A 23,213-nucleotide genomic window follows, 5' to 3' on the forward strand; every position below is an offset into this window, starting at 1 on the left:
CTGCGTTATGTCAGACTCTTTATGACATGCATGATTAGTATAAAAAAATCTTGTGACTTAGAGGACAAAGGGTGAGTTCAACATTCAGAAACTAACATGCATTGCAATTAATCATGGAATATCACAATAAGGCAGAAACTTTTACATCCTCAAATGTGTCTTAGTTACAGCATAGTGGAAATTCCAGCTTACATCAACAAGACAGTAAACATAGAAAAAGAACAACTAAATCATAAGAGGAAGATTTTAAAACAAGAACATGTGAAAATATGTTTGTATTTGTTTTCAAATGTGCCTGTTTTTTTTTTTTTTTTTATATTTTACTGTATTTTTCAGAAAAAGTGGGAAAGGCTAGGATATATCACAAAGTTTACCAAATCACGTCTTTATTATTTTAATTACACGTTTACAACACAGTTATTGACACAATATGCCTGCAGGATCACCTATGTGAAGAAATGTAATACTTAAAAATATCCCTATAGTTGGAGGTTTTGCATTTATGAAAGTTTAGCTTCATGTTCAACTACATGTGCAATCCTTGATTTCCAGTGCAATATCTCAACAACCACGTGCAATATTGTAATTTATTCTATAACATATTTTATTATTATATTCATCCACTAAAATTTGCACTCTGGCTTAGGCTAATTTATTTATTTATTTATATCTTAAAAAGTACTTTTATACCTTTCTTTGTACAGATTGTATTTTAATTTTTATTTAGAATGTTTAAGCTTAGTTTTAGGTTTCTATATTTATTGTCCTTACTGTCTTATTGTGTTCTTTTTATCTCGTTGTGTTCTTACTGTCTTGTTGTGTCCTTAGTATCTTGTTGTGTTCTTACTTTCTTGTTGTGTCCCTACTGTCTTGTTGTGTCCTTACTGTCTTGTTGTGTTCTTACTATCTTGCTGTTTTCTTACTGTCTTGTTGTTACTGTCTTGTTGTGTCTCTACTGTCTTGTTGTGTTCTTACTGTCTTGTTGTGTCTCTACTGTCTTGTTGTGTTCTTACTGTCTTGTTGTGTCCCTACTGTCTTGTTGTGTTCTTACTGTCTTGTTGTGTCCTTACTGTCTTGTTGTGTCCTTACTTTCTTGTTGTGCTCTTACTGTCTTGTTGTTACTGTCTTGTTGTTACTGTCTTGTTGTGTCCCTACTGTCTTGTTATGTTGTTACTGTCTTGTTGTTACTGTCTTGTTGTGTCCCTACTGTCTTGTTATGTTCTTACTGTCTTGTTGTGTTCTTACTGTCTTGTTGTGTTCTTACTGTCTTGTTGTGTCCTTACTGTCTTGTTGTGTCCTTACTGTCTTGTTGTCTCCTCACTGTCTTGTTGTGTTCTTACCGTCTTGTTGTGTTCTTACTGTCTTGTTGTGTTCTTACCGTCTTGTTGTTAAGTACCAGTGTTCCATTCACCACGGCAAAGTCCTTGTGTGTGCGAGCTCACTTGGCAATAAAGATTTCTTGATTCATGATTGATTGATTTTTGATTAATTTCAGGCCACCTTTAAATCCCTTCTTAAAACAAACTTTTATCGCCGAGCCTTCCCGGATTGTATCTGAATTTTATTTGACTTCATTTTATTTCAACTATCTTAAGAAATATATTTTTGTAATTGTATTCCTGTATAGTTCTTTTAGGGGAATTGTATGTATTTTAAAGTATGTTGTATTTCTTTATCTTGACTTGAGTGTTTTTATGATCTGCCTGTTTTATTTTGCTGTCAGTGTAAAGCACATTGTCATGGGCGTCGTAGTGGGGGGGAAATTGGGACTGACTACCTAGGGCCCAAGTGGGGAGGGGGGTCCTTAAAGGGCCTGAAAAAAATGTGTTTTCTACTACGCTTTTCTTTTGTTTTGTTATAACTGCAATAAGACAACTACAATTGCCTGAATAAATAAACAAACATTCAGAATTCCTTTCTGGAAAAAAGAGGAGTCTTGGCTCCGTGAGATGCGCGTCTCATGCCTAAAGTGGGGAATTGTCATATTTTCACAGCATCAAGTGTGGCTGAATCTGATTTAAAGTAAACTGTAGGTTTTTAGAGTTTTATTTTACTTCACGAAGTTAGATTATACCAAATAATGCCCACTTGTTATTCATAAGTCACTTGGCTTCATCTTGTTCAAAGAGGTGGACAGTCTGAAGGTCAATATTGTGCAGTTACATTTGGAGAAATTGTTAAAAAAAATGATATTGATATGTAACTTAGATTTGAGTCAGTTAGCTTGGATAGTTTCAAGCATATATTTTTGTTAAATGCAAATAAACCAGTATTATAGGAGCAATGTTTTATTCTGTAGGGTTGGCTGTGGTGATGGGGCCTACTGAGATATCTTTTCAGGGGGGGCAGAATTCCTGGCAACGCCTCTGGATATTGTAACTTATTTTTTGAAAAGTGCTCTACAAATAAAATTATCATTATTATTATTATTTACTATGTGTGAATAATTGGTTGTAATTACAGTAAACATGCTTTGCTTTTGTTTATAGAGACAGGAATGTGACTGCATGGGAGTATGATATTACACTGAGGACAGGGCTGCAGAGTGAGTGTGTGTGTGTGTGTGTGTGTGTGTGCTTATGAGTGTGTGTGTTTGTGTGTGTGTGTTGAGTGGTGGGGGGGTGTTGGAGGCAGTCACACGCAGCTTGTAGAAGGGCCCCTAGCGCCAGACATTAGTACTGGCCTGGCTGCTCACTCCTACTTTCGGAACCACAGCTTGAACATCGCAGTGCTGTCGAGGCTGAAACACGGTCAGGCGTATGGACAGGCGCCCGTAGCTCCGGGACCCCCGTTATCTACCCGTGCACTAAACGGACTACACCGACCCACGAGTCATTTCAGCAGCATATCTCTCTGGGCTCGGTTGTCTTCTGCTCTCCGCTGCAGGGCCTCTTCAGTTTTGAAAAAGTGGGTGTTTGCTGCTCACTGGTGATCCGGCAGCAGAGCGCAGAGGCGGCGGCGGCGAAGGCGAAGTGTCCTCGATGGCAGGCTGGAAGGACGGCTCGGTGCAGGAGAAGTATCGGCTGGTTGTGGTCGGAGGTGGCGGTGTCGGGAAATCAGCCCTGACTATCCAGTTTATCCAGGTCAGTAGCAGCAGCGTTCACCCTCTCCTTGAATTCAGCCCATTGCTCTGATTTGCAAGCTTCTCCGAAAACACTGTGAAAGATTGGTTGAAGGGGAGGCCGGAGACAGGAACCTCAGAGTCTGTCTTCTTTGCTACTTTGTCGAGGCCTGCAACTATGTATCGAAAGGAGCAGTGTTTTTATGAATAAAAGGAGGAAGAAGGAGAAGGAGCTGTCACTTTAACACGCTGAGATCCACTTCCACTTTGCACTTCATAGCCGCTAGTCAAAAGAGAAAGAAAAGTGGGTCTACATACATGGCTGCAGAGTTGTCCTATTTTATGAACTTTGTTGCAAAGCTTCTGCAGGGCAAAGTTGTTATAACAGCAAGATTAAGTGTGCAAAGGCCTTACAGAGCCAAAAACAAAGAGTAGGAATGTGTTGAAACTTTAAAAAGAGAGATGTTTGATCTCATGTGCAATATTATCATTTAATCCATAATTTATTATTATAGTAATCTGCTTAAATGTGCACTCTGGCTTATGCAAATATCTTTAAATAATAATTTTAGACTTCTCTTTGCACATTTTAATTCAGATTCTGTATTTATTGTCCCTACTGTCTTGTTGTTAAGTACCGGTGTTGTGTGTGTGAGCTCACTTGGCAATAAAGCTATCTTGATTCTTGAGATAGTATGAACTGGAAAGAGCACTGATACTGTCAGAGAGAAAGTAGTGCCACAATAGAGCCACCAAACAGGACTACATGTCATTGAAATATAAGTTTTTGTGTAAATTGTGCACCAGCTTGGGTACCTTTAAACTTAAGCAGCAGCAGCACCAGCACAAAAAAGTCCACTGATAGATGATTAACTTGTGTTTTGATGAAGTCTCCAACTGAGTCAAGCAAGTTAACTATTAGACTACATATCCTCACTGAAAAGAGTTGTTTTCAACATGTCAGATTTTGTGTTTTGTTGCAGTTTACTTGACAAAACTCACAAATGAGGCGTGCAAACACTTCACCCCTCACATCTAACCCTGGTTGCATTCCAGCATACTGCAGACATACTCTGCCGAGTGTTGACCTTCCAGGCTTTCATAATGGTCATTTAGGCAAGGGCTCTTTTCCGGAAAGCACACACACACACACACACACACACACACACACACACACACACACACACACACACACACACACACACACACACACACACACACACACACACAGATACACACACACGCACACACACACACACACACACACACACAGGGTATAAAAGAGATGACAAACTTTGCCCTTTGCCTTGTGTGTTTCCCCCTGGTGTCACTGTGTTACTGACCAGACTGCGGGCAGCTGCATGTCTCCACTCTCTCAGACAACAGTAGGCTGGCACACGTTTCAGAGTGGGGGGTTAAAAGCTTTTCAGTGTGTGTGTGTGTGTGTGTGTGTGTGTGTGTGTGTGTGTGTGTGTGTGTGTGTGTGTGTGTGTGTGTGTGTGTGTGTGTGTGTTTCAGGGGGGGAGTTGTGTCTAATGAGGGTTCAAAAAGCTTATTAACTGCATACCAAGAAAAAAAGGGATCAGATAGCTGTGGCACAGATTTTTGACGTAGCCTACTGACCTCTCTGACCCGGAGCAGAGAGGCATTGTGAGCTGATTCTGAAACACACAATCAAATCAGCATATTGTGTTGTGGATTACACCAGAATTAGCTTAAAGATTGTCCACGTTGATAGAAAATAACACTTACAATCTACTCTCTTGCACTCTTGTTTCTAGCATTTTAACATTAAGGTTGATTACCTTAATAACAGAGATTTAGCTACCTGAAACAAGAAGCCTTAATAGGTCTCCTTGCAGAATAATACACAGCATCAATAATTATCAGCTAACTCAAATCCTATACCTGAATTACTTTGAGCATATTTTCTCTGTTGGGTGAGCGAGTTCAACTTTACTTGTTACAGTTTCTTTGAAGATATTATAAAGCTGCTGCATCGTGCTATGAAATTTAATCTGAGGAGTAAACAGAAGAAAGAATGAATGTATATTTCCATTTTTTACAGTACTCATTTGGGACTGGGGTTGAGAATCCACTTCTTATGTACTGTACAGTACAGTCTTCACATTTCCCCCCAAAGCCTGCTGCTGGCGTATCTGGTGTCCTGAAAGCGAATGAGATTAAGATGTTGACAGCAGGAGGAGGGACATACAACCTCATCAGAACTTTCTAGAAGCTGCATGCCACGAGGGGAAAGACCTAACAGCTGGTTTTGAAGTGAAGGCTTCCCCCAGAACTTTATGTTGAGTGTTGTGGGAGGTAGTGAGTTGGTAAGGGTGGGGGGTCTGAGTCACCCTGGGTGGGTTAATGGTCATGGACCATGTGGAATTTGGCCCTTCAGCAGAGGAAGTCCCCTCCACTGCTGCTCTGAAGGCCTTCTAGATTTTGTATGGAAAAATATGACCTGCTTCCTGAATCACTGGAGCTACGTGTGTGTGTGTGTGAATGTTTTAGTGGAAAGGTTGACACGGTGTTAGATTTAGTGTTACGTGTTTTGCCAAAAAAAATTAAGTGCTTGATGTTATTTTCAACAAGAATTATTGCGCTATTACTTTTATGATATGTGCTGTAAAATGCAGCACATTTTCCAATAAAGATCAGGCACCTTCAAATTGCTCATTTACTAAAACTAGAGAGCGACACCGCATGGGTCAAAAGTTTCTTTATCACCCTGAAAAGCTAGTTTGTTTTTCTGATTATCTGATTGCAATGTTTATTGTACAAACAGACTTTAATTTAAGAAATGAAAAAATAAGCAGCACATTTCAGCCTTCATTCACCGGAAAACTTTCACTGAAGAACCAAAAAGGACACCTGAGTTTTATTGCAATATATTTACAGTTGTGCTCACAAGTTCACATACCCTGGCAAAATTTGTGATTTTTTTGGGCCATTTTTCAGAGAATATGAATGATAAGAGAAAACTTATTTTTCACTCATGGTTAGTGGTGGGGTGAAGCAAAATTTTTATCAAACAACTGTGTTTACTCTTTTTATATCATAAAGACAACAGAAGAAATCATACATTCTGCCAGGGTATGTAAACTTATGAGCACAAGTGTATATATATATATTGTGATACTTTGACCTCCAATATGATATCGATATTTCAACTCTTAATATCGATATCTTTGCAATTAATGAAAATTCACATTTTAGCCGAGTTGGAACTAAAATACAACTTCAGTATTACAAAAACAATAAAGTGGAAAAGTTTTTTTCAATCAAATAGTTTTGACTTAATTTGTTGTTTCAATTTTGAGTAATATTGTGTGATTTACAAATAAACCATCCCTATTTTTTCTTAGTTTATTGTGTAGAATATTGCAATATATCACAATATTGTGATATATTGTGATACTATCGTATCGTGACCGAAGTATCGTGATACGTATCAAATCGTGAGGTTCTTGGCAATACTCACCCCTAGTTTTGGTACTGCAAACATTTTTTGAACACCTTATTTTGAATCATTTTTATTTCATCTAACATGAAATACCAAATCAGGGGCGCTGGTGGCCTAGTGGTCTAAGCACCCCACATAAAGAGGCTATAATCATCGTCGCAAAGGTCGCTGGTTCGACACCTGGCTGCAACCATTCGCTGCATGTCTTCCCCCACTCTCTACTCCCCGCCCTTCCTGTCTTTCTTCAGCTGTACTATCAATAAAAGCAAAAAGCCCAAAAGTTTAACTTTTAAAATAAAAAAGAAAAGAAAAGCCAATCTCTTTTATGCAGTTTGAATCACTGCATGCCACTTTTTGACACATCACAGATACCCGTGCTTGATTTTTATGGGCACTATTTATTTAGCTCTTGAGGTTTCAGACCTTCCGCTGAGCAAAGTCTTCAACAACAAAAAGAAACAGACTCCTGGGCTGATGTAAGGAATCCCAGTGATTCAGATAATAAAAGATGATGTCGCCTGCAGTATCAGAGTGGCAGGTCTCTTCGAGCTGCTGACCACCCTGATGCCAGGCAGTTGACTCAAGCTGAAATAGCACCAAGATGACATAACATTGAGTCATCTGACAAAAGTTGTGGTACACAGTGTGTCGTTTAATGTGACGTCCGTAATGGAGGAAGTGTCCCAAGTGAGGAAAAACATGACTCACAGTGGCCATGTGAAGACTGCGTGTGTGGTGAAGTGTGAAGTGTGTCTGTAGGTTTGTTTTTAACCCACAAATAATGACATCAAACAGGGATTTTATTTACACAGAGACACTCCAGGAGTTAGGATGAGATGACTTTGTAATGAGATGTTGTGTGATCTGATTGCTGGCTTTAAAGCATGGTGTTCTGAGCTCACATGCATGCTTATATTAGTGCTTTGGCAGCCTTTGACATTGGAGATTCAGTCTAAACTTCTTGACTGATCAATCAGAGAGGATGAGGATCTTTGTAAACCTCTGCTTGATTTACAACAGAACTACATCTGTGACCTTCTCATTTCTCTTTCTTGTACTCTGTTCTCACATATTTCTCATATTTTTTAGCATGGCTTTGATTCTCTGTATATGAGGTCATTTGGGAGGAATGTTGCCATAAGTGGCAATTCAACAGAATACACATGTATTATAAAGGCAGCTCTGCTCGGGCATGTGGAGACAAGGTGTGGTAATGATAGTAGAGCTGCAGCTGAATGCGGAGTGGGCGCCATGTCATGAGCATTTCTCAGAAACAGCCACAAGTGGTTAAACAAAGTGTTTGCAGCAATGCTTTTGAGCATGTTAGTTTATGATTTTCATTTGCGTGTTCACACACACACTCTCAGCCCATTTTTGGATTCAGGCAGTTTTGTAATTCTCTCATATATCTGACATGCCAAACGACTGAGTGCACACATTTTTATTTCTCCTCCAGCAAGAAATTTCTATCTTGTTTTTGTAGTAGAAGATTTAACCATGTGACGTAAAGCTCTTCATAAGTGTAGGTTGTGCAGCTGTGGCAGGTGGGCCTGGTGTGTGTGTGGGCCTGTGAGTGCAGGTGATGAGAGTGTGTTGTTTGTTTAGCTCTGTAGGAGGCTCACCTGTTGATTTCTCACGCAGCAAAGCCACAATTAGAGCAGATAAGCTGTTTAATAACCATAAAGTCAAAATATGTTGGGTGTGAGTTTAGCTCAGTTTGTAGAGCAGGCGTCCCATGTACACTCAAAGAAATGATTCGTTGGGTGAACGTAATAAAATGATGGAATTAATTTCCACCTTATTAAAATGTTTTCATTTAGCGGGACACAATTTTGTTTAAACCAACTAATTGTAAATATGTTGAGTGAACATAAAGTAGTGCTTATTTGCAATGTTTGGGTCCAACTTAATTTTTAAAGGTTGTTTCAACATATTTACAAAGGTAGGATCTGACTTAATTGTCTTTGGCCACAATAACTTGTATAACATGATTATGGGTAGTTTATTCTTTTTTTAATTTATTTTTTGTAAGTTATGTTTTTGGGCTTTTTTGCCTCAGAGACAGGAAACATGGGGAGTAGAGAGTGGGGGAAGACCATAGACTGAACATAAAATGGACAGCGTCGCTCCGCCTTTTCCCATTGTACGGTTTTGAAGCCAAAATATCCCGTTCCAGAACGCTGACATCTTGCAAATTTGTCTGCTGCCAGATTCTGCGCAGTAAGGAATTACTGTGCTGCCACGGTAATTTCTTTTTTCCCACGGTAACCAGCTCTGCCCTACAGCGTAGCGTCCCGAGATCCTACGGAGTTTCTCTCTACAGTTGCTGTCAATCAAAGTGAATCCGGAAGTAAAGCCCCGTTTTTTTTAACCTCTAATTTAATAAAAAAAAGAAACTTTCAGAAAAAAGTGGCCTTGAACACAAAACAGTCAAATGATAACTACATATCACCACAGCATACGGATGTGAGGAACATTCGTGCGACGTGTATTTATTTTTTAAAAGTTTGACTGCAGCCCCATTCAAATAAATGGGGGAGATGGAGTTTTTGACCTAAACTGCAGCCAGCCACCAGGGGGAGGAGTTTTTGTGGAAGCTTCACTTCCAGCTGAGCGAGCTAGACCCCTGGGAAAGACATGCAGCAAATGGTCGACCGGCCGGGAGTCGAACCGGCGACCTCTGCGACGAGAACTATAGCCTCGATACGCGGGGCGCTTAGACCGCTAGGCCACCAGCGCCCAAATTACAGTCAGTCACAGGCGATCTCTCCCAACTCCCCATAATGGCTCTTCTTTGCCAGAAGCACGCTACCTTGGCTGATGAATAGGGCCTGTTGCACGTTACTGACACCTTCTGCTCTGGAGAGGTAATGCAGAAGGGATTCCTACCTAAACCCGTTAGGTTGTGTTGACTTAAAGCAATCTTGTAGTTTTAAGGATTTTGCATGTTGTGTTAAAACTACATGATTTAAAAAGAATTAATTAATATAATAGAAGCTACATGTTTTTACTTATGTTGATAAAACAGAGGCTTTTTGAGTTTACTGAGGCTACGGTCCTCGTACTGGTGGAAGGATGGATTTCTAGTACCGCCATGATTTGGAGCATGTCAACCCTCCCTCTTGCTCTCCAAATTTCCTGCCTCTCTTGAGCTGTCCTATCACAATAAAGGCAAGACACTCAACAAATTAAAAAAAATCACACACATGCAAGCCTTGTGTTAAAAGCTGCAGAAGCAGCCTTTATGCATCAGAACCCAGAGAAGAAAGTGTGACTGTCTTGGGTGTAGTTCTTATCACACGTTATTAAATTGCAAAAAATTCCTGTAGACCTACTTTTTTGTTTACGGTTTCACTTTGCTTGTGAATCATCCATCCGGTTCTCAAAAATAAAAGAAAACGACTTGTTCTCTGTGTGCTATAAACAACATGCAGGTGTGTAACAGCTGCATCAAAGAGTATTTCAAGAACAAGGTGCGGATCCACTTTGATATTAATATCAGTTTCATACCCTGGTGTTCACTAAACAGTCAGATGAAAACATTTTCTTTAAAGCTTGGGCTCAGTACTACAAAGTCTTTTACTGTGCTGCTCTTTCTCTTTCCCGTCACCGTCATTTAACTCTTATTCTGGTCACAGTTCTTACACACGGCATCACCTTCTCCCACAAACCCTTTTTGAGAAATTGAAGCCAAGTTCCACCTGGCATGGGTCTGTTCTTTTAAAGAGTTTCTTTCTTTGGTCTTCTTATGACAGGTTAATGTTAGTGCAGAGTGTTTGGTCTGAGAGGAGAAGATGTGGTGTTGAAGGAGGCTCCAACTCAAGCCAACGAGTTCAGGAGAGTTATGCATTTAGTTAAATAATTCAAAAGTTATATGTAATATTTACAGTAGTGCCCACTGCAACTAGTACATATGCCACCATGATTCATCTCTGTAAGATTTTAAACATCTGTACTTATTTCTGTCTTTGAGCCGCTACAAGAAGAACGTTCCCTTCTGGGGTTCATGAAAGGCTTATCTTGTTTCATCTTATCATTTGGTCTCTCTTCTTATAAAACTACTACAGTCCTCTGGTGGAAGGATTGATTTCTGGTACCAGCATGATTTGGTGCATGTCAATCCTCCCTCTGTTGACTGGTCAGCCATTGTTGTGCTCTCTGAATAAACTGAGGGTAACATAAAAAATATCCTCCATATCGGATGTTCACAGATGTTATTGGAAAGTAACATGCTTGTCAGATTGTTAACAGGAAGAGATGTAGATCTGCCGTCACTCCTCTCTGCAGATTGATTTGATGTGTGAGGGGTGCGATCAGGTTGCATTGCTTTTCCTATTCAGAATGAATAACTGTTGTCAAGGGGGTTTGACCAAGCGGCAACCTCCGGTCTCAAACTATGAAGCCCATGTGTAAATGTTATAAATTGCAATTCATCGAGAATCCGCTTCAGGCTGGCTGCAGAAACACTGGAAACCACATAGACACCAATTCAAGAAAGACGATCTTTGCAGCATTAATAAACATGTTTACAGCCTGGTTCAAATAACGGCTTCAGTCTACGTAGCTTATCTCTCTATCGGCACACACTGTACGGGGGGTGATTTTTTTTGTAACGCAACGTTTCAGAAGATATTAAGATTATGAGGTTTTGCCCAAATAAGGACATGACTGACTTGACTGACAGGCGGGAACACATAGCTATTGGCTAGGAGGATCAAACTCCGCCTCTTTACGTCACACTAAGTTTGTTCAGTATTTCCAATATGGCTGCCACAGACGATAGGCTTCAAAACAGCGCTCAGGAACAGATGGATGACGTCACGGGTACTACGTCCATTATTTATACAGTCTATGGGTTTGACCAATCAGAATTAAGTAATTATCACAGCCTTCAACTGCAAGGTAAAATGCAACTTTGCATGCTTAGTGCCATCCGTTGCCCAGCTGTGTTTTAGACTAGTCGGTTTTGAATGATTGTGGTTATGTGGGTCTGAGGTAACAGTGGTGGTGCATAGCTCACATGCCATTCTTCACAAAGTTATTAGGTGTGGCATCTCTGGTTTTTGAACGTTTCAGTATCATAGCAAAAGTAGGAGGAAATAGATATTAGTTCCTTTCATATTTATGTAAATGGACAATTGAAGACTCGCAGAAGTTAATACATACATAATCGAAATATTGTTTTTCGCCAGCCATCTTTTATTTATGTGTTGTGTGTGTGTGTGTTGTAATAACCATCGCCGCTCCAAGGAGCCATCTGTGGGCTTTATGTTTTCTGTCTAATTTAAATACATTGATAAGTCTGGCAAAAAGCCACATGGCATACTATAGGAATGTTGATGCAAAGTGGGAGTTCAGCATCTTTAAAGACACTCCCACCCATCTGGGAAAGCTCAGGAGACGATCAGGTCATCCCTTTAGCTCCAAGCTAATGAGAAACTAATGACTGTCCTGGGAGGAAGAGCGCTCTTTGAGGGGGCAATAGCTAAATGTAGAATAAAGACATCATGACAACAAATGGTGCAACTTGAATTTGGAATATTTTTGTGTTTATTTCATTCCAGTTAATCCTGTTTTTCATTTTTTTTAATGATAAAAAGGATCCATTGTCAATAAGAAGAAATTCACAGAGTAGTTTCACCATGACACAAATCATGCACACACAATTCACTACCTCTTTACTCTGTTTACATCTGTTGTTCTGCTGTAGAATGCTCTGTACCTGTGAATACATGCAGAATGAAGCTGGCTGCTCTCATTTTAATACATACAACTAAGGCAATACTCGCTGAAACACAATGGATTTCACTCAGCGTCCTCATTCTGCGTCCTCATTCTGCGTCCTCATTCTGTGTTCTGGTCTTCATGAATGAGTTCTCTTTTCAGAATTCACCAGCATTGTCTCGTTCAATGGAATAACACCTTTGTCTCTGTCCTTGACTCTTCCGTGTTCATAGCTTAGCTTAGCATCTGACTCCCTTCTTCAGTTGAAAAAAGTCCGAGTTTGTCCACCGATCTCATACACACCTGAATCACATCCAAATTCTTGAGTTCAACAATCAGACAGACTCGGTCTGATTCCAGTTCCAGAGAAGCTGGTGTGAAATATTTCCATTCCTCTTGAAGCATCTTTTCTGCGGTGCACAGTGCTGTGCACAGCAGATTTGTTTGCTGGAGGCGAGGGTGTGGTCCACTTTGGTTTGTTGCCTGCTAGACATTACAGGTCTGAGATCAGATGATTGTTCCGACCATTCCTATCTCTCTCTTCCCCTTGTGTCTCTCTATCTTTTCCTATCTGCCACAAGTAAGGGCAATACTAATAAATCCTGGGGCGTGTGTGCACAAGTCTGTAAGTAAGGAAATTAAAAGAGAGCAAATAGTTGAATTACAATCAAAGGCTTGAAAAAGGAAGGGTTGGCTTGTATGCATCCCTGAGGCTGTTGAAGTGTATGCTTCCATCATTATAAGACCATTAAATACCAGAAATTAAACTCTTATTTTTTAATATTGCATCAATTGGTTTATTATAAGCATATGCAGATGTTAGTCGATATACTTTTGACAATTTTTTTGTTTTGTTATTAGTAAGTTTTTGCTTTTCACAACCTGTTCAATTGGAGTGAAACTATTTTGCATACCAGGACACTGAAATTCACTTATGAGTAAAAAATAACTGTAGAAGCACACTACCAGTGGAAAGTATGGAAACACCTTCTCATTCAAGGGTTTGTATTTATTCTAATTATTTGAAACACTGTAGATTAATACTGAAGACATACAAACTATGAAAGAAGAAGAACATATATTGAATTATTTAATCAACAAAAAAGAGTTAAACAAACCAGAATATATTTTTATATTTTAGATTCTGTAAAGTAGCCCCCTTTTCTTTTCATGACAGCTTTGCACACTCTTGGTATTCTCTCAGTCTGCTTCATGAAGTGGTCTCCTGGAATGGTTTCTAATGAACATGAGCCCTGTCAAGAGTTCATTTGTAGAATGACTTGCCTTCTTAATGTGTTTGAGACCATCAGTTGTGTTGTTCAGAGGTAGGGTTAGTACACAATGGATAGCCCTATTTGACTACTGTTGTAATCCATATTATGGCAAAACCAGATTATTTCATAGTTTTGATGTCTTCAGTATTAATCTACAATGTTGAAAATAATTAGATAAATAAAAACCACTCAATGAGAAGGTGTGTCCAAATTCTTGACTGGTAGTGTAGATTAAGTTTCCGATTCTAAAGAAGCCTGAAATCTAGAAAAACGTCTACAGTGGTAGATGAAAATGATAAATCACAACTCTGAGTACTGCTTTTAGTCAGATTATTACTCATTCAATTCCATTGGTTGATTGAATTGGGCACTTCCTGTTTACAAAAATGATTAATTCCTGGATTAGCAGCATTAAACAATGAAGTGATTAACTAAGTAATCTGCGGTATGTGTCGTTGCATTTGAACTTCCAGATAATTTCTTATCTTTATTTGACATTTTAGAATATTTAAAAAAAGTTTCTTAAACTGTTGGTCTGAAAACCAGATTATATATCTATATTTTTGTTATATTTATTTATAGGCCCAGTCTAATCATCTCCACTCTGATCGGATATTGTTAACAATCAGACTTTTGAATGTTTGAAGCTTTTGCTTACATCCTAGCCCGTCTCAAATTTCCCCTAAAAGCTCTGTTTCACCTGTATACATGTGTGGTATTTACATCGTCAACACGAAGGGAGCTGACCACAGAGGTCCTGCTGGTAGACGCTCACTTGTAGCCGCACAAGCAAGACGGAAAAGCGTGCGTGCATGCAGGTTTGTATTTATTCTTGCTCACCATTTCCAAGTAATGAGTCACATAAAGTAGTATAGAAGCAATAATACAGTTACAAATATAGCAACAGCTGTGGCTAAAGTTTCAATGAGCACGGCATCTCATCAACCTACAGAACGTCTCTGTGGCTATGAAGACAAAACTGCAAATTCAAAGTCTCATTCAAAAATATGCATGTACACATTCTATTGAATAATATTAAATTTATGCCTCTTCAGGAACATATTTGTAGGAGATTTTTGCAAATTATTTTGTAATTTCTCAGATATATTAGACATTAAATGCTGTGTTGAGTGTCACTGGTATTATATATTATTATTATTATTATTATTATTATTATTATTATTATTATTATTATTATTATTAAGTATTTTCAATATATCCTCAATCGGTTAAATATAATTTTGCTTATGAAGTGAAGTGATCATGTATTATATGGTTATTGTTTTAATAGACACAAAAGAATGACGCAGTTGCTGTTTTCTGCAAACAAGCCTGTCTTTCAGAGCTTGATCTCAACATACTTCACTTTCACTCCAATGTTTTATTCAATCTTACAGTGAGTCAGTGCACTACAAATGCAACACAGCTACGTATCAATAATTATTCTATGTGTCTGAAAACTATCGCATGTACTTTCACTTTGAGCATTCCCCTCAGATAGATAAAAAGAGAATCATATATTCACCTGCGATTTCCCTCCCCCGCCTGTTTTCCGGTCACTGCCTCTCAGATAGTCAGACAGACAGCGAGGGCAGCGGGTTTCTCTCTGTTGTTTTGTGGCTTTTGTTCTGTATTCACACATGTGTCTGTTTCAGAATAACTGTCCACAGTATCAGCTCTCTCATCTCACAGTCATATAACAACAACTCTGGCTATGGGAAACTGAACACTGCTTATTTCAGCGACCCACTCCTCCACCGAAAAGCAGTCCGAACATATGCTACATGTTCATCTTTCTAATGTGGAGTGATCTTCATAAATCGGCACACCACTTATGTGAGTGCTGTTTTTATATGATGCTGATTCAGTCGATGATGTGCGTCACTTTAAGAGCATGGTCTGGGCTGTTCTTTGGACATCTTTTTAAGTGAATTAGATTGTAAAACACAGCGATGGTTCCTGTTATACATCTGTGCTTGTCCGTGATGCCGGGCTCTCTACTGTCTGCCAGGCAGCTGGTGCACATTTGGCATGTCTCATGGAGACAGTGTCCAGAGGCCTACGGGACACCTGCTGTCCATCAGGGGGAGGTGAGGCTTGGTATGAGACAAACCCCTCAACAGGTGACAGCAGCCTACAGCACGACTCACTGTCCGAATGTGCTGACAACAATGGCCGTGTGTGACTCGTGCTCCTGAGTGTGTCTCCTTCTGATCAGATAGCAGATGATAATCAGAGAGGCTGTTCAGTCAGCATCAGGTACATGTGTGGATCCACTATGAGATATCAGAGTTTTGTTGAGTCAGTCACACAGCTGCTGTCTGACTGTTCTGCTGATCTAACACACGCAGCAAATGGGGCTGTGTCTTCAGCAGCAGTTGCTGTTCAGAATAGTAAATTGGCACACGCCGGTGTTCAACCAAGCCAACAGCTGTCTAAGAAAGTGTGTTTGGTATATCTTACCAAAACATTGACCTCCTGCAGCCAAGCCTCCCAAGCTGCTTGTTCCAGCATGCTTCAAAGCTCGTAAGCATGGAGTTCCAACCCCCATCAAATATCTTATTGACGAGTTTTAGTCTGTCGCTGTCCTCCTGAAGGACAGTAAAAACCTTGAAAACAGCCTGATTGGAACTTGACTTAGATTTTATGCAGTGTTGCAAATATCTTTTGCTTCTGGGAACTTGGTGACAAAGTGACTAATAGATTCTTGTAAACATTAGTTTGGCTATCTTCTCAGTTACAAAATAAATGAAGAAAAACATGAGGAGCTAAATCTTTGAATGGAAGTTGAGCTCACACAAATCAACTCACCCACACTGGAGAAATCGCCACATGAACGCCAAAGAAAATATATCCCCTAAACTAGGGATGTAAATTTTAAGTATTCTCTGTGATCGATTTTTGATAATGTTAACGATCACTTTTAGATTAATCAATAAAAAAAACCATTGAGTTTTCTTACGTCAAAATCAATGCCAAATACCTTGTTTTTCCCCTAAATTATATTTTCTACAGCAAAAAAATTCATATAACTGACAGTATTGAATATGGGTGCAACATGTTTAACGCTGAGTATCAACGACAGGAGCGCACCCGGGTCATAATCAGTCCAGCGGTAGAAAAGCCTAGACGGCTCTGATGTTGCTGCTCTGCAAACATAGCGTACTAGCAATTCCCACCAGTCTGTTGGCTTTGTATCCTAAGGTGGAGAAATGTCCTGTTTAAAGTTTTCAACCTTCGTGTCTCTGTGTCGTTGCTGGCAGCAGTTTTGCATTGATCCTCTTTAAAAAGCCCATGTGGAAACCTGACGTACAGCCGCATCCGCCTGCTGAGCGTCTCCTTTAACAGGTGAATCACATTGAAACATGCTTTAAACTAAAAACACCTCCCTGATAGCTGAATGTAATATGAGACCATGTGGTTTTTTTTCCCACGTGAAGGAAAATTGAAAACAAAGGTGCGTGTTTCAAGTAGGGCTGCCACAAACGATTATTTTGATAATCGACTAGTCATCAATCATTTTTGTGATTAGTCAACCTATCGGATCTTACGTAAATTACAGCTTATCGCACCAGCATGCAGCTGCTCTTATCTAACCATTATTCGTTTCCAGCTTAAGTGTTTAAGGTATGTGCTAACTAAAAATAAAGACAACTAAGATGATAGTTCATTTAACTTTTAATGAACTTTGCAGCTTATAGCAGCATTTCCGACATTTTTTAAGTAAATAGCTCACTGTTGACGTTAATGTTAGCAGCTAACTAGCCAATTAGCTTACCGAGACGACTGTCCCTCTTCGTCAGAAATTGAATCAGCCACGACGGGCTTCCTTTTCAGATGCTCGTGCATCGCCGTCGTACTACCATGGAAGGCAAGTTTTGCCTTGCAGATTTTGCATTGCACATTCTTATCTTTTATTTTGGAAAAATGCTCCCAAACTTTCGAGCTCCTTAGCCCGCTAGCCAGCCATGATACTGTTTGGGCATAACTTTTCCGGAGACATCACGGCTGACCCCGATTAGCACTAGTACGCATGTGCGTCAAGGACAGAAAGGCAGACAAGACAGCGGGAGGTACAGCAGCAGTTTCGAGAGAAAAACAAAGCTTCAAAAAATAAACAATGACGTTGATTATTAAATAAGTATCGTGACTAGTAGACTAATCTTGGCAGCCCTAGTTTTGAGCAAGCGGCAACCTCCGGTCTAAAAACATGAGTCAATGCGGAAGTGTTAAAAGCTGCAGTTCATCGAGGATCCACTTGAGGCTGGCTCCGGAAGTACCGGAAGTCACATACACATGAATGGGAAAAAGACGATCTTTGCAGCATTAATAAACATGTTTACAGCCTGGTACAAAAGATGAGTGTAGTCTGAATAGCTAATTTCTCGATGTCCTCTCACTGTGAGGGGGGTGAAATTTTTCTAACGCGGCAATTTCGGAGATATTGAGATTACCAGTCTTCCAATGAGAGGCACAGCTGCCTGTGGGAACACTGCAGCTGTTGGCTAGGAGGCTCAAAGCCCGCCTCTTTACGTCACACTGGCTCAACAGAAGCAATATGGCTGCTGCTGCCGATTGGCTTCAAAACAGTGTTCAGAAACAGATGGGTGACATCACGGATACTACGTCCATATTTTATACAGTCTATGGTTTCGAGTCATTTCTTAACAGTCAGTTAATCGATACTCGATTAATTGTTTACATTCCTACCCTAAACTTTAAGAGCGTAGGTTTAACACAGTAACACGTCACTCATATACAAGCTGCAGGTGGGTGATTTCAACCTATGGACATTGAAAACAAACACATTTAATATATAATATAGAGTCAACTTTTACTCCAACTAAGCTAGCTTGTTAACTTCCAGCTAGCATGCTGCCACTGGTCAACACTGCAAAATTGCAGGGGCACCGGTTGGCGTAGCAGTTAAAGCGCGCCCCACATACAAAGGCTATAGCCACTCTCTTCTCCTAACATTTCCTGTTTCCATTCAGTTGCCCCATCCAATAAAGGCAAACATTCCCATTGATGTAAATAAAAAAACATTGCAAAATTAGAGGTCACCTTTCTACTGTGTGTTTACATTGATTTAAAGTAATTTTCTGTTTGAACACTGATGTAACCAGGCCTGAATATCAGTCGACTGGATTGAGATCTGTTGCTTTTTGTTGCTATCCGTTGAGTTATCCGTTGTTCCCTGTGCCTGCATTTAAGGCTACTACAATAAATCACTCGATGTATTCTTATTCTCACCCATATGCTGCATGTGGTCTAAAGAATTGTTAATAGCAATCACTTGTGTTTTAAAGATCTTCCCTGACATTGGATAATCAGGCATGGAGGAGCCAGCAGAGAGGGGAAAAGAGGAGAAGATGCGTCCATTAGATCTATTTTATGAGGAGCTGCCTGCTAAACTAATAACATTTTCTGCTGCCTGTGTTGTAAGACTGCAGGCCTAAAAGCACACAACAGTAATGATGCTGTGTATCTGACATGATGCCAGTGAGTGGCCCCATTTCCTTTGACATATCACCCCATGCTAAGAGTTATAGTCTGCAGCAGAGTATACTGCTGCAGAAACACACATTCAGCATTTGTAGCAGAGGGAAGCGTAGAGATGGTGGAGGGGATGAATTCAGCGCTGCAGGTGCTCCACACAGATCTTTTTAGAAGCAAGAATTTATTATGTTAAGTCTGGCATTTGGGAAAGTTGTGTAACGTGCCAGTCGTTTGGCATTTCTAGAGTTTTTTTTGCTTCACTGTAAATAATTAATCTTCTCTAAATTTAGTTTGGATTCCACTTTTTCAGATCCTGTGAACTGCCTTTGTCGTCAGTGCTGATCAGCATCCCATTATTTGGTCAGTCATATGTTTTCCTTGAAAACCATAGAGTACAGACTGTGCAGCACACTTGTTAAGTGACTTTGTATGGGATTTTGAAAGTCACACAGTAGTTTCTCTGTCCTCACGGCTGCTGCAGTGGCTGCTGTCCTCTCTCTGTGCTGTCACAGTAAAGCTTTGTGAATGTGAGCATGTGCAAAAGCTTCTTCTGCTCAAAGGCGAGCCGAGGAAGAGCTGAATGAAGCTGAGAATCAAACAAAAAAGACATGATGACGATGATAAGAATGTGTCTCATGTTTATAGTCAGACACTAACAGGCATTATTTTTTGCCCTTGTATTTTTTTAATCTCTAACTCCAGGAACTCCTCCACCACATTCCTCTCTGTTTTGTCAGCGCCTTGTTTCATTAGTCCTCAATATCTATTCCAGTTTTGTTATTCTGTTATAGCGTCACATGGACCAAGGTTTCACACTTACAAAAGCAGGCATTGATGATAAGTCAGGGGTTGCTCACTGCATATTTTTTTTGAGTGTAACACTTAAAAAACAAGTCTTTATTTATTTTCCCCAAACAAGGAAGGACCATAAAGAATAACCCGTCCATGGTGGGGCTCAATGCAGTGAAGGGGAACATTAGTTGATATCATATGATCAGCAGGAACAATACAGGCGGTTTGTACACTTCTCCTCATTGTGTTTTTCTGGTTAATCAGTTTGACAGCTTTTTAAGTATTTACAAAGGTCCCCACTCAGAGTTAACAAAATGTATTTGCGAAATGGAGAGCAGTCAGTGGTGTGACCACTTCCAAGCACACAGGAGGCTTTGAACTCAGTGATCTGCTGCAGAAAAGGCCTTTAAATGGCACCTCTTTGATTCTGCGTCTTTGAGCAGGTTCAAAAGTGTTCAGAGTCCGGCACACATTGATATTTAACAGGCCGATTGAAGTCTTAATGCCACAGAGGTTAGAAGGGGAGCAGGGGGTTGACTGTTTCAGGAGTTGGCCTACTTGGTGGGACATTTAACCTCTGCTTTATTCTCTGCATGAGTGCTCACCCCGACTCCACAGCCCCGAGTGTTAACTGAGCCATTCAGAAGTACTGTAACTGGACGTGTTTCAACGGCAAAGCACAAGCATCATTTATTTATTCTTTATTAATATGTAACTTAAATGTTTTATATATATTTTTATGATCATTAAGTCCTTTTTGCTTCAGCTCTTTTGCATTTCAGCCTGACAGATGTTAAGATTTGCTGTTATCTCTGTCGCCTTTTACACAGTAAACTTTTACACAGACACTATAAGCAACATTTGTATCTCTTACTGTTGTTTTCACTGTCAAACCAGTGTGAGCAGTGAGGATTCACTCACAGCTCATTTAATCATCTGATGACTTTGGTCTCTTTTTTGAGCTTGTTGTTTGTGAAATTATACTCAAGCGGCAACCGCCGGTCTAAAAATATGAGTCCAATGCGGAAGTGCCAAAAGCTGCAGTTCATTGAGGATCCGCTTGAGGCTGGCTCCGGAAGTCACATACACATGAATATGAAAAAGACAATCTTTAAAGCAGAAATAAACATGTTAACAGCCTGGTACAAAAGACGAGTGTTGTCTGGATAGCTCATTTCTCAATTGGGGGTGAATTTTTTTCTAAAGGCTGATTTATACTTCTGCGTTGAATCAACGGCGTACCCTACGCCGGAGGTCCGCGTAGCTCCCGTACCTACGCCGAGGCCTACGCACGTAGCTGACGTGCACCTCCTCCAAAATGCAACTCCCCGTAGAGCCGACGCGGACCGCAAGCTCTGTGATTGGTCCGCTCGGCGGCTTTGTCTTTCCCGCATTTACAGCACTTCCGGGATCCCGGGCATCGGCCGCACATCGGCCATGTATTTCATCTCCTCCTCTCTATTCTTCATGTAATCATGTCTGTATGATAAACAGCAACATGTATCAGCTGTAGATTAACATAACACGCTCTGAAACTCTGTGGAAAAGTAAACAGAGATCGTAGCGGGACCGGAAGCAGGCGGCCGGCTATCAGAGAGACCACACTGCCCCCAGGCGTTTCGGCTGAGAATTGCTGCGCGACACGGACACACCGACGCGCAAGTATGTGGGGCTCATGTCTGCGTCAGCCCCTGCTGCGTAGGGGAGACGCAGAAGAATAAATCAGCCTTAACGCGCCAACTTCGAAGATATTGAGATTATGATTCTTCAAATGAGAGGCACAGCTGACTGCGGGAACACTGTAGCTGTTGGCTAGGAGGCTCAAACTCCACCTCTTTACGTCACACTGGCTCGACAGAAGAAATATGGCTGCCGCCGCCGACTGGTCTCAAAACAGTGCTTCAGAAACAGATGGGTGACGTCACGGATACTACGTCCATATTTTATACAGTCTATGGACATACTCCCATACCTCAGCAATGAAGTCATTAAACTTATGGATGTTTTGAAGTGACTAATTTCCTCGTCATTTAAACTGAAACTTAAACTCTAATTTACAGACGAGTCTAAATGTGACTGGATTTTAATTCTGGTTCAGACTAGTTGTAGAAGGTAACAACATTAAATTGTTATGTCAACTGAAAGCGCACACCTCTAGTTATGATAATATCAAATGATGGCTAAGAGTCCAAAGTTTGACACAGAAAGTTCATGGCATTATAAAAGATACGAAAAATGCAATTCCATGTTGTCAAACAGTGACTGCAATTGTAGATTAATTGAATTCATTAATATTATTATTTTTTTTATTTGAGGGTGGTCACCAAATGTGATGATTTCAGTATGTTTAGTTGACAGACTGTATCAGTGAAATGGATGCAGCCTTTAGATCTTTAAATGAAGCCAAAGTAGAAGTGTCTTAAACCTGCATTAATCTGAAAGGCCAGCAGTGGGCGACTCAACAAGTTGCAAAAAGATTTAAAAAAAACTGTATCACAGTCTACAAAATATAGACTTATATGATGATTAATTAACTCAAGCAACATGTTTGTAATGAGTTGATGGCACAGAGCACTGTTTAAAGTCTAAGTCAATACAGCCAGAGATGTATATAGAGGTGGAAAAAAGTTTTAAGTCACCCTTAAAATTTAACAAATATCACAAATATTGTCATGAAATATTTGTGTAAAAATCTTTTTTGTGTTTCAAGCATTAGACATAATACAAATTATATATTTTTTGGCTTATTGTTTACAAGAAAAACTAACAAAGCTAAATTCTTGACAGTTTAAATATGTCAGTTCTCAACATTGTCGGTATCAAAGTCAACAAATAACAGAGAATGTGTTCAAAACTGAACAAAAAATTAATAAACCTGGCTGTGACTGTACTAAAATAAATTGCACTTGATGACCTAAGAGTGATTTTCAATGCAATATTTAGGGTGTCCAAAAACTTTTTTCAACCACTATTTTTATATATATATGGGCCCTGTGGCCTGGGACCACCTGGGTTGGCCACCCCTGGTGTCACTCCCAAATTCTTTTGTCAGGGACTTTAAAACCACTGATTTGTGCTTTTTGAACACTGTGCCATGCATTCTCATCTATAAATGGATACATAATGAATAAGAACCAATCCTTGAAAAATAATCACATCATGAGAAATGCTGAAACAGCATAAACAACATTTATAGTGGTGTTGCAGCACCAAGACAATAACAGTGAGCTACATACAGGAAGAAGCTGAGACCTGAGGACGACTAGTCTGTTATCAAAACTTGGTCAAATCTATCTAAAGTTAAAAACTGGGAACAATTGAGCAAAACACCTTCCACGAATGTATGTACGGTATCTTGTGCTTCCTGTTTCCTGAAAAGTCCAAAGTGAACAGA

At 39.9% G+C, this 23,213-nt stretch overlaps 1 protein-coding gene across 1 annotated transcript in view; it reads left to right on the plus strand.

The window, feature by feature from the left end:
• Positions 1-2,662: 2,662 nt before the first annotated feature.
• rras2 (RAS related 2) overlaps positions 2,663-23,213 on the plus strand; it is a 40,254-nt gene continuing 19,703 nt past the window's right edge. The window contains exon 1 of the mRNA XM_034680891.1: positions 2,663-3,083. Within this exon, the coding sequence (XP_034536782.1) occupies positions 2,982-3,083 (102 nt within the window). The 5' untranslated portion in view covers positions 2,663-2,981. The remainder of the gene's footprint in view (positions 3,084-23,213) is intronic.

Source organism: Notolabrus celidotus, chromosome 3 (assembly GCF_009762535.1).
Source record: "Notolabrus celidotus isolate fNotCel1 chromosome 3, fNotCel1.pri, whole genome shotgun sequence".
NCBI lineage: Eukaryota > Metazoa > Chordata > Actinopteri > Labriformes > Labridae > Notolabrus > Notolabrus celidotus.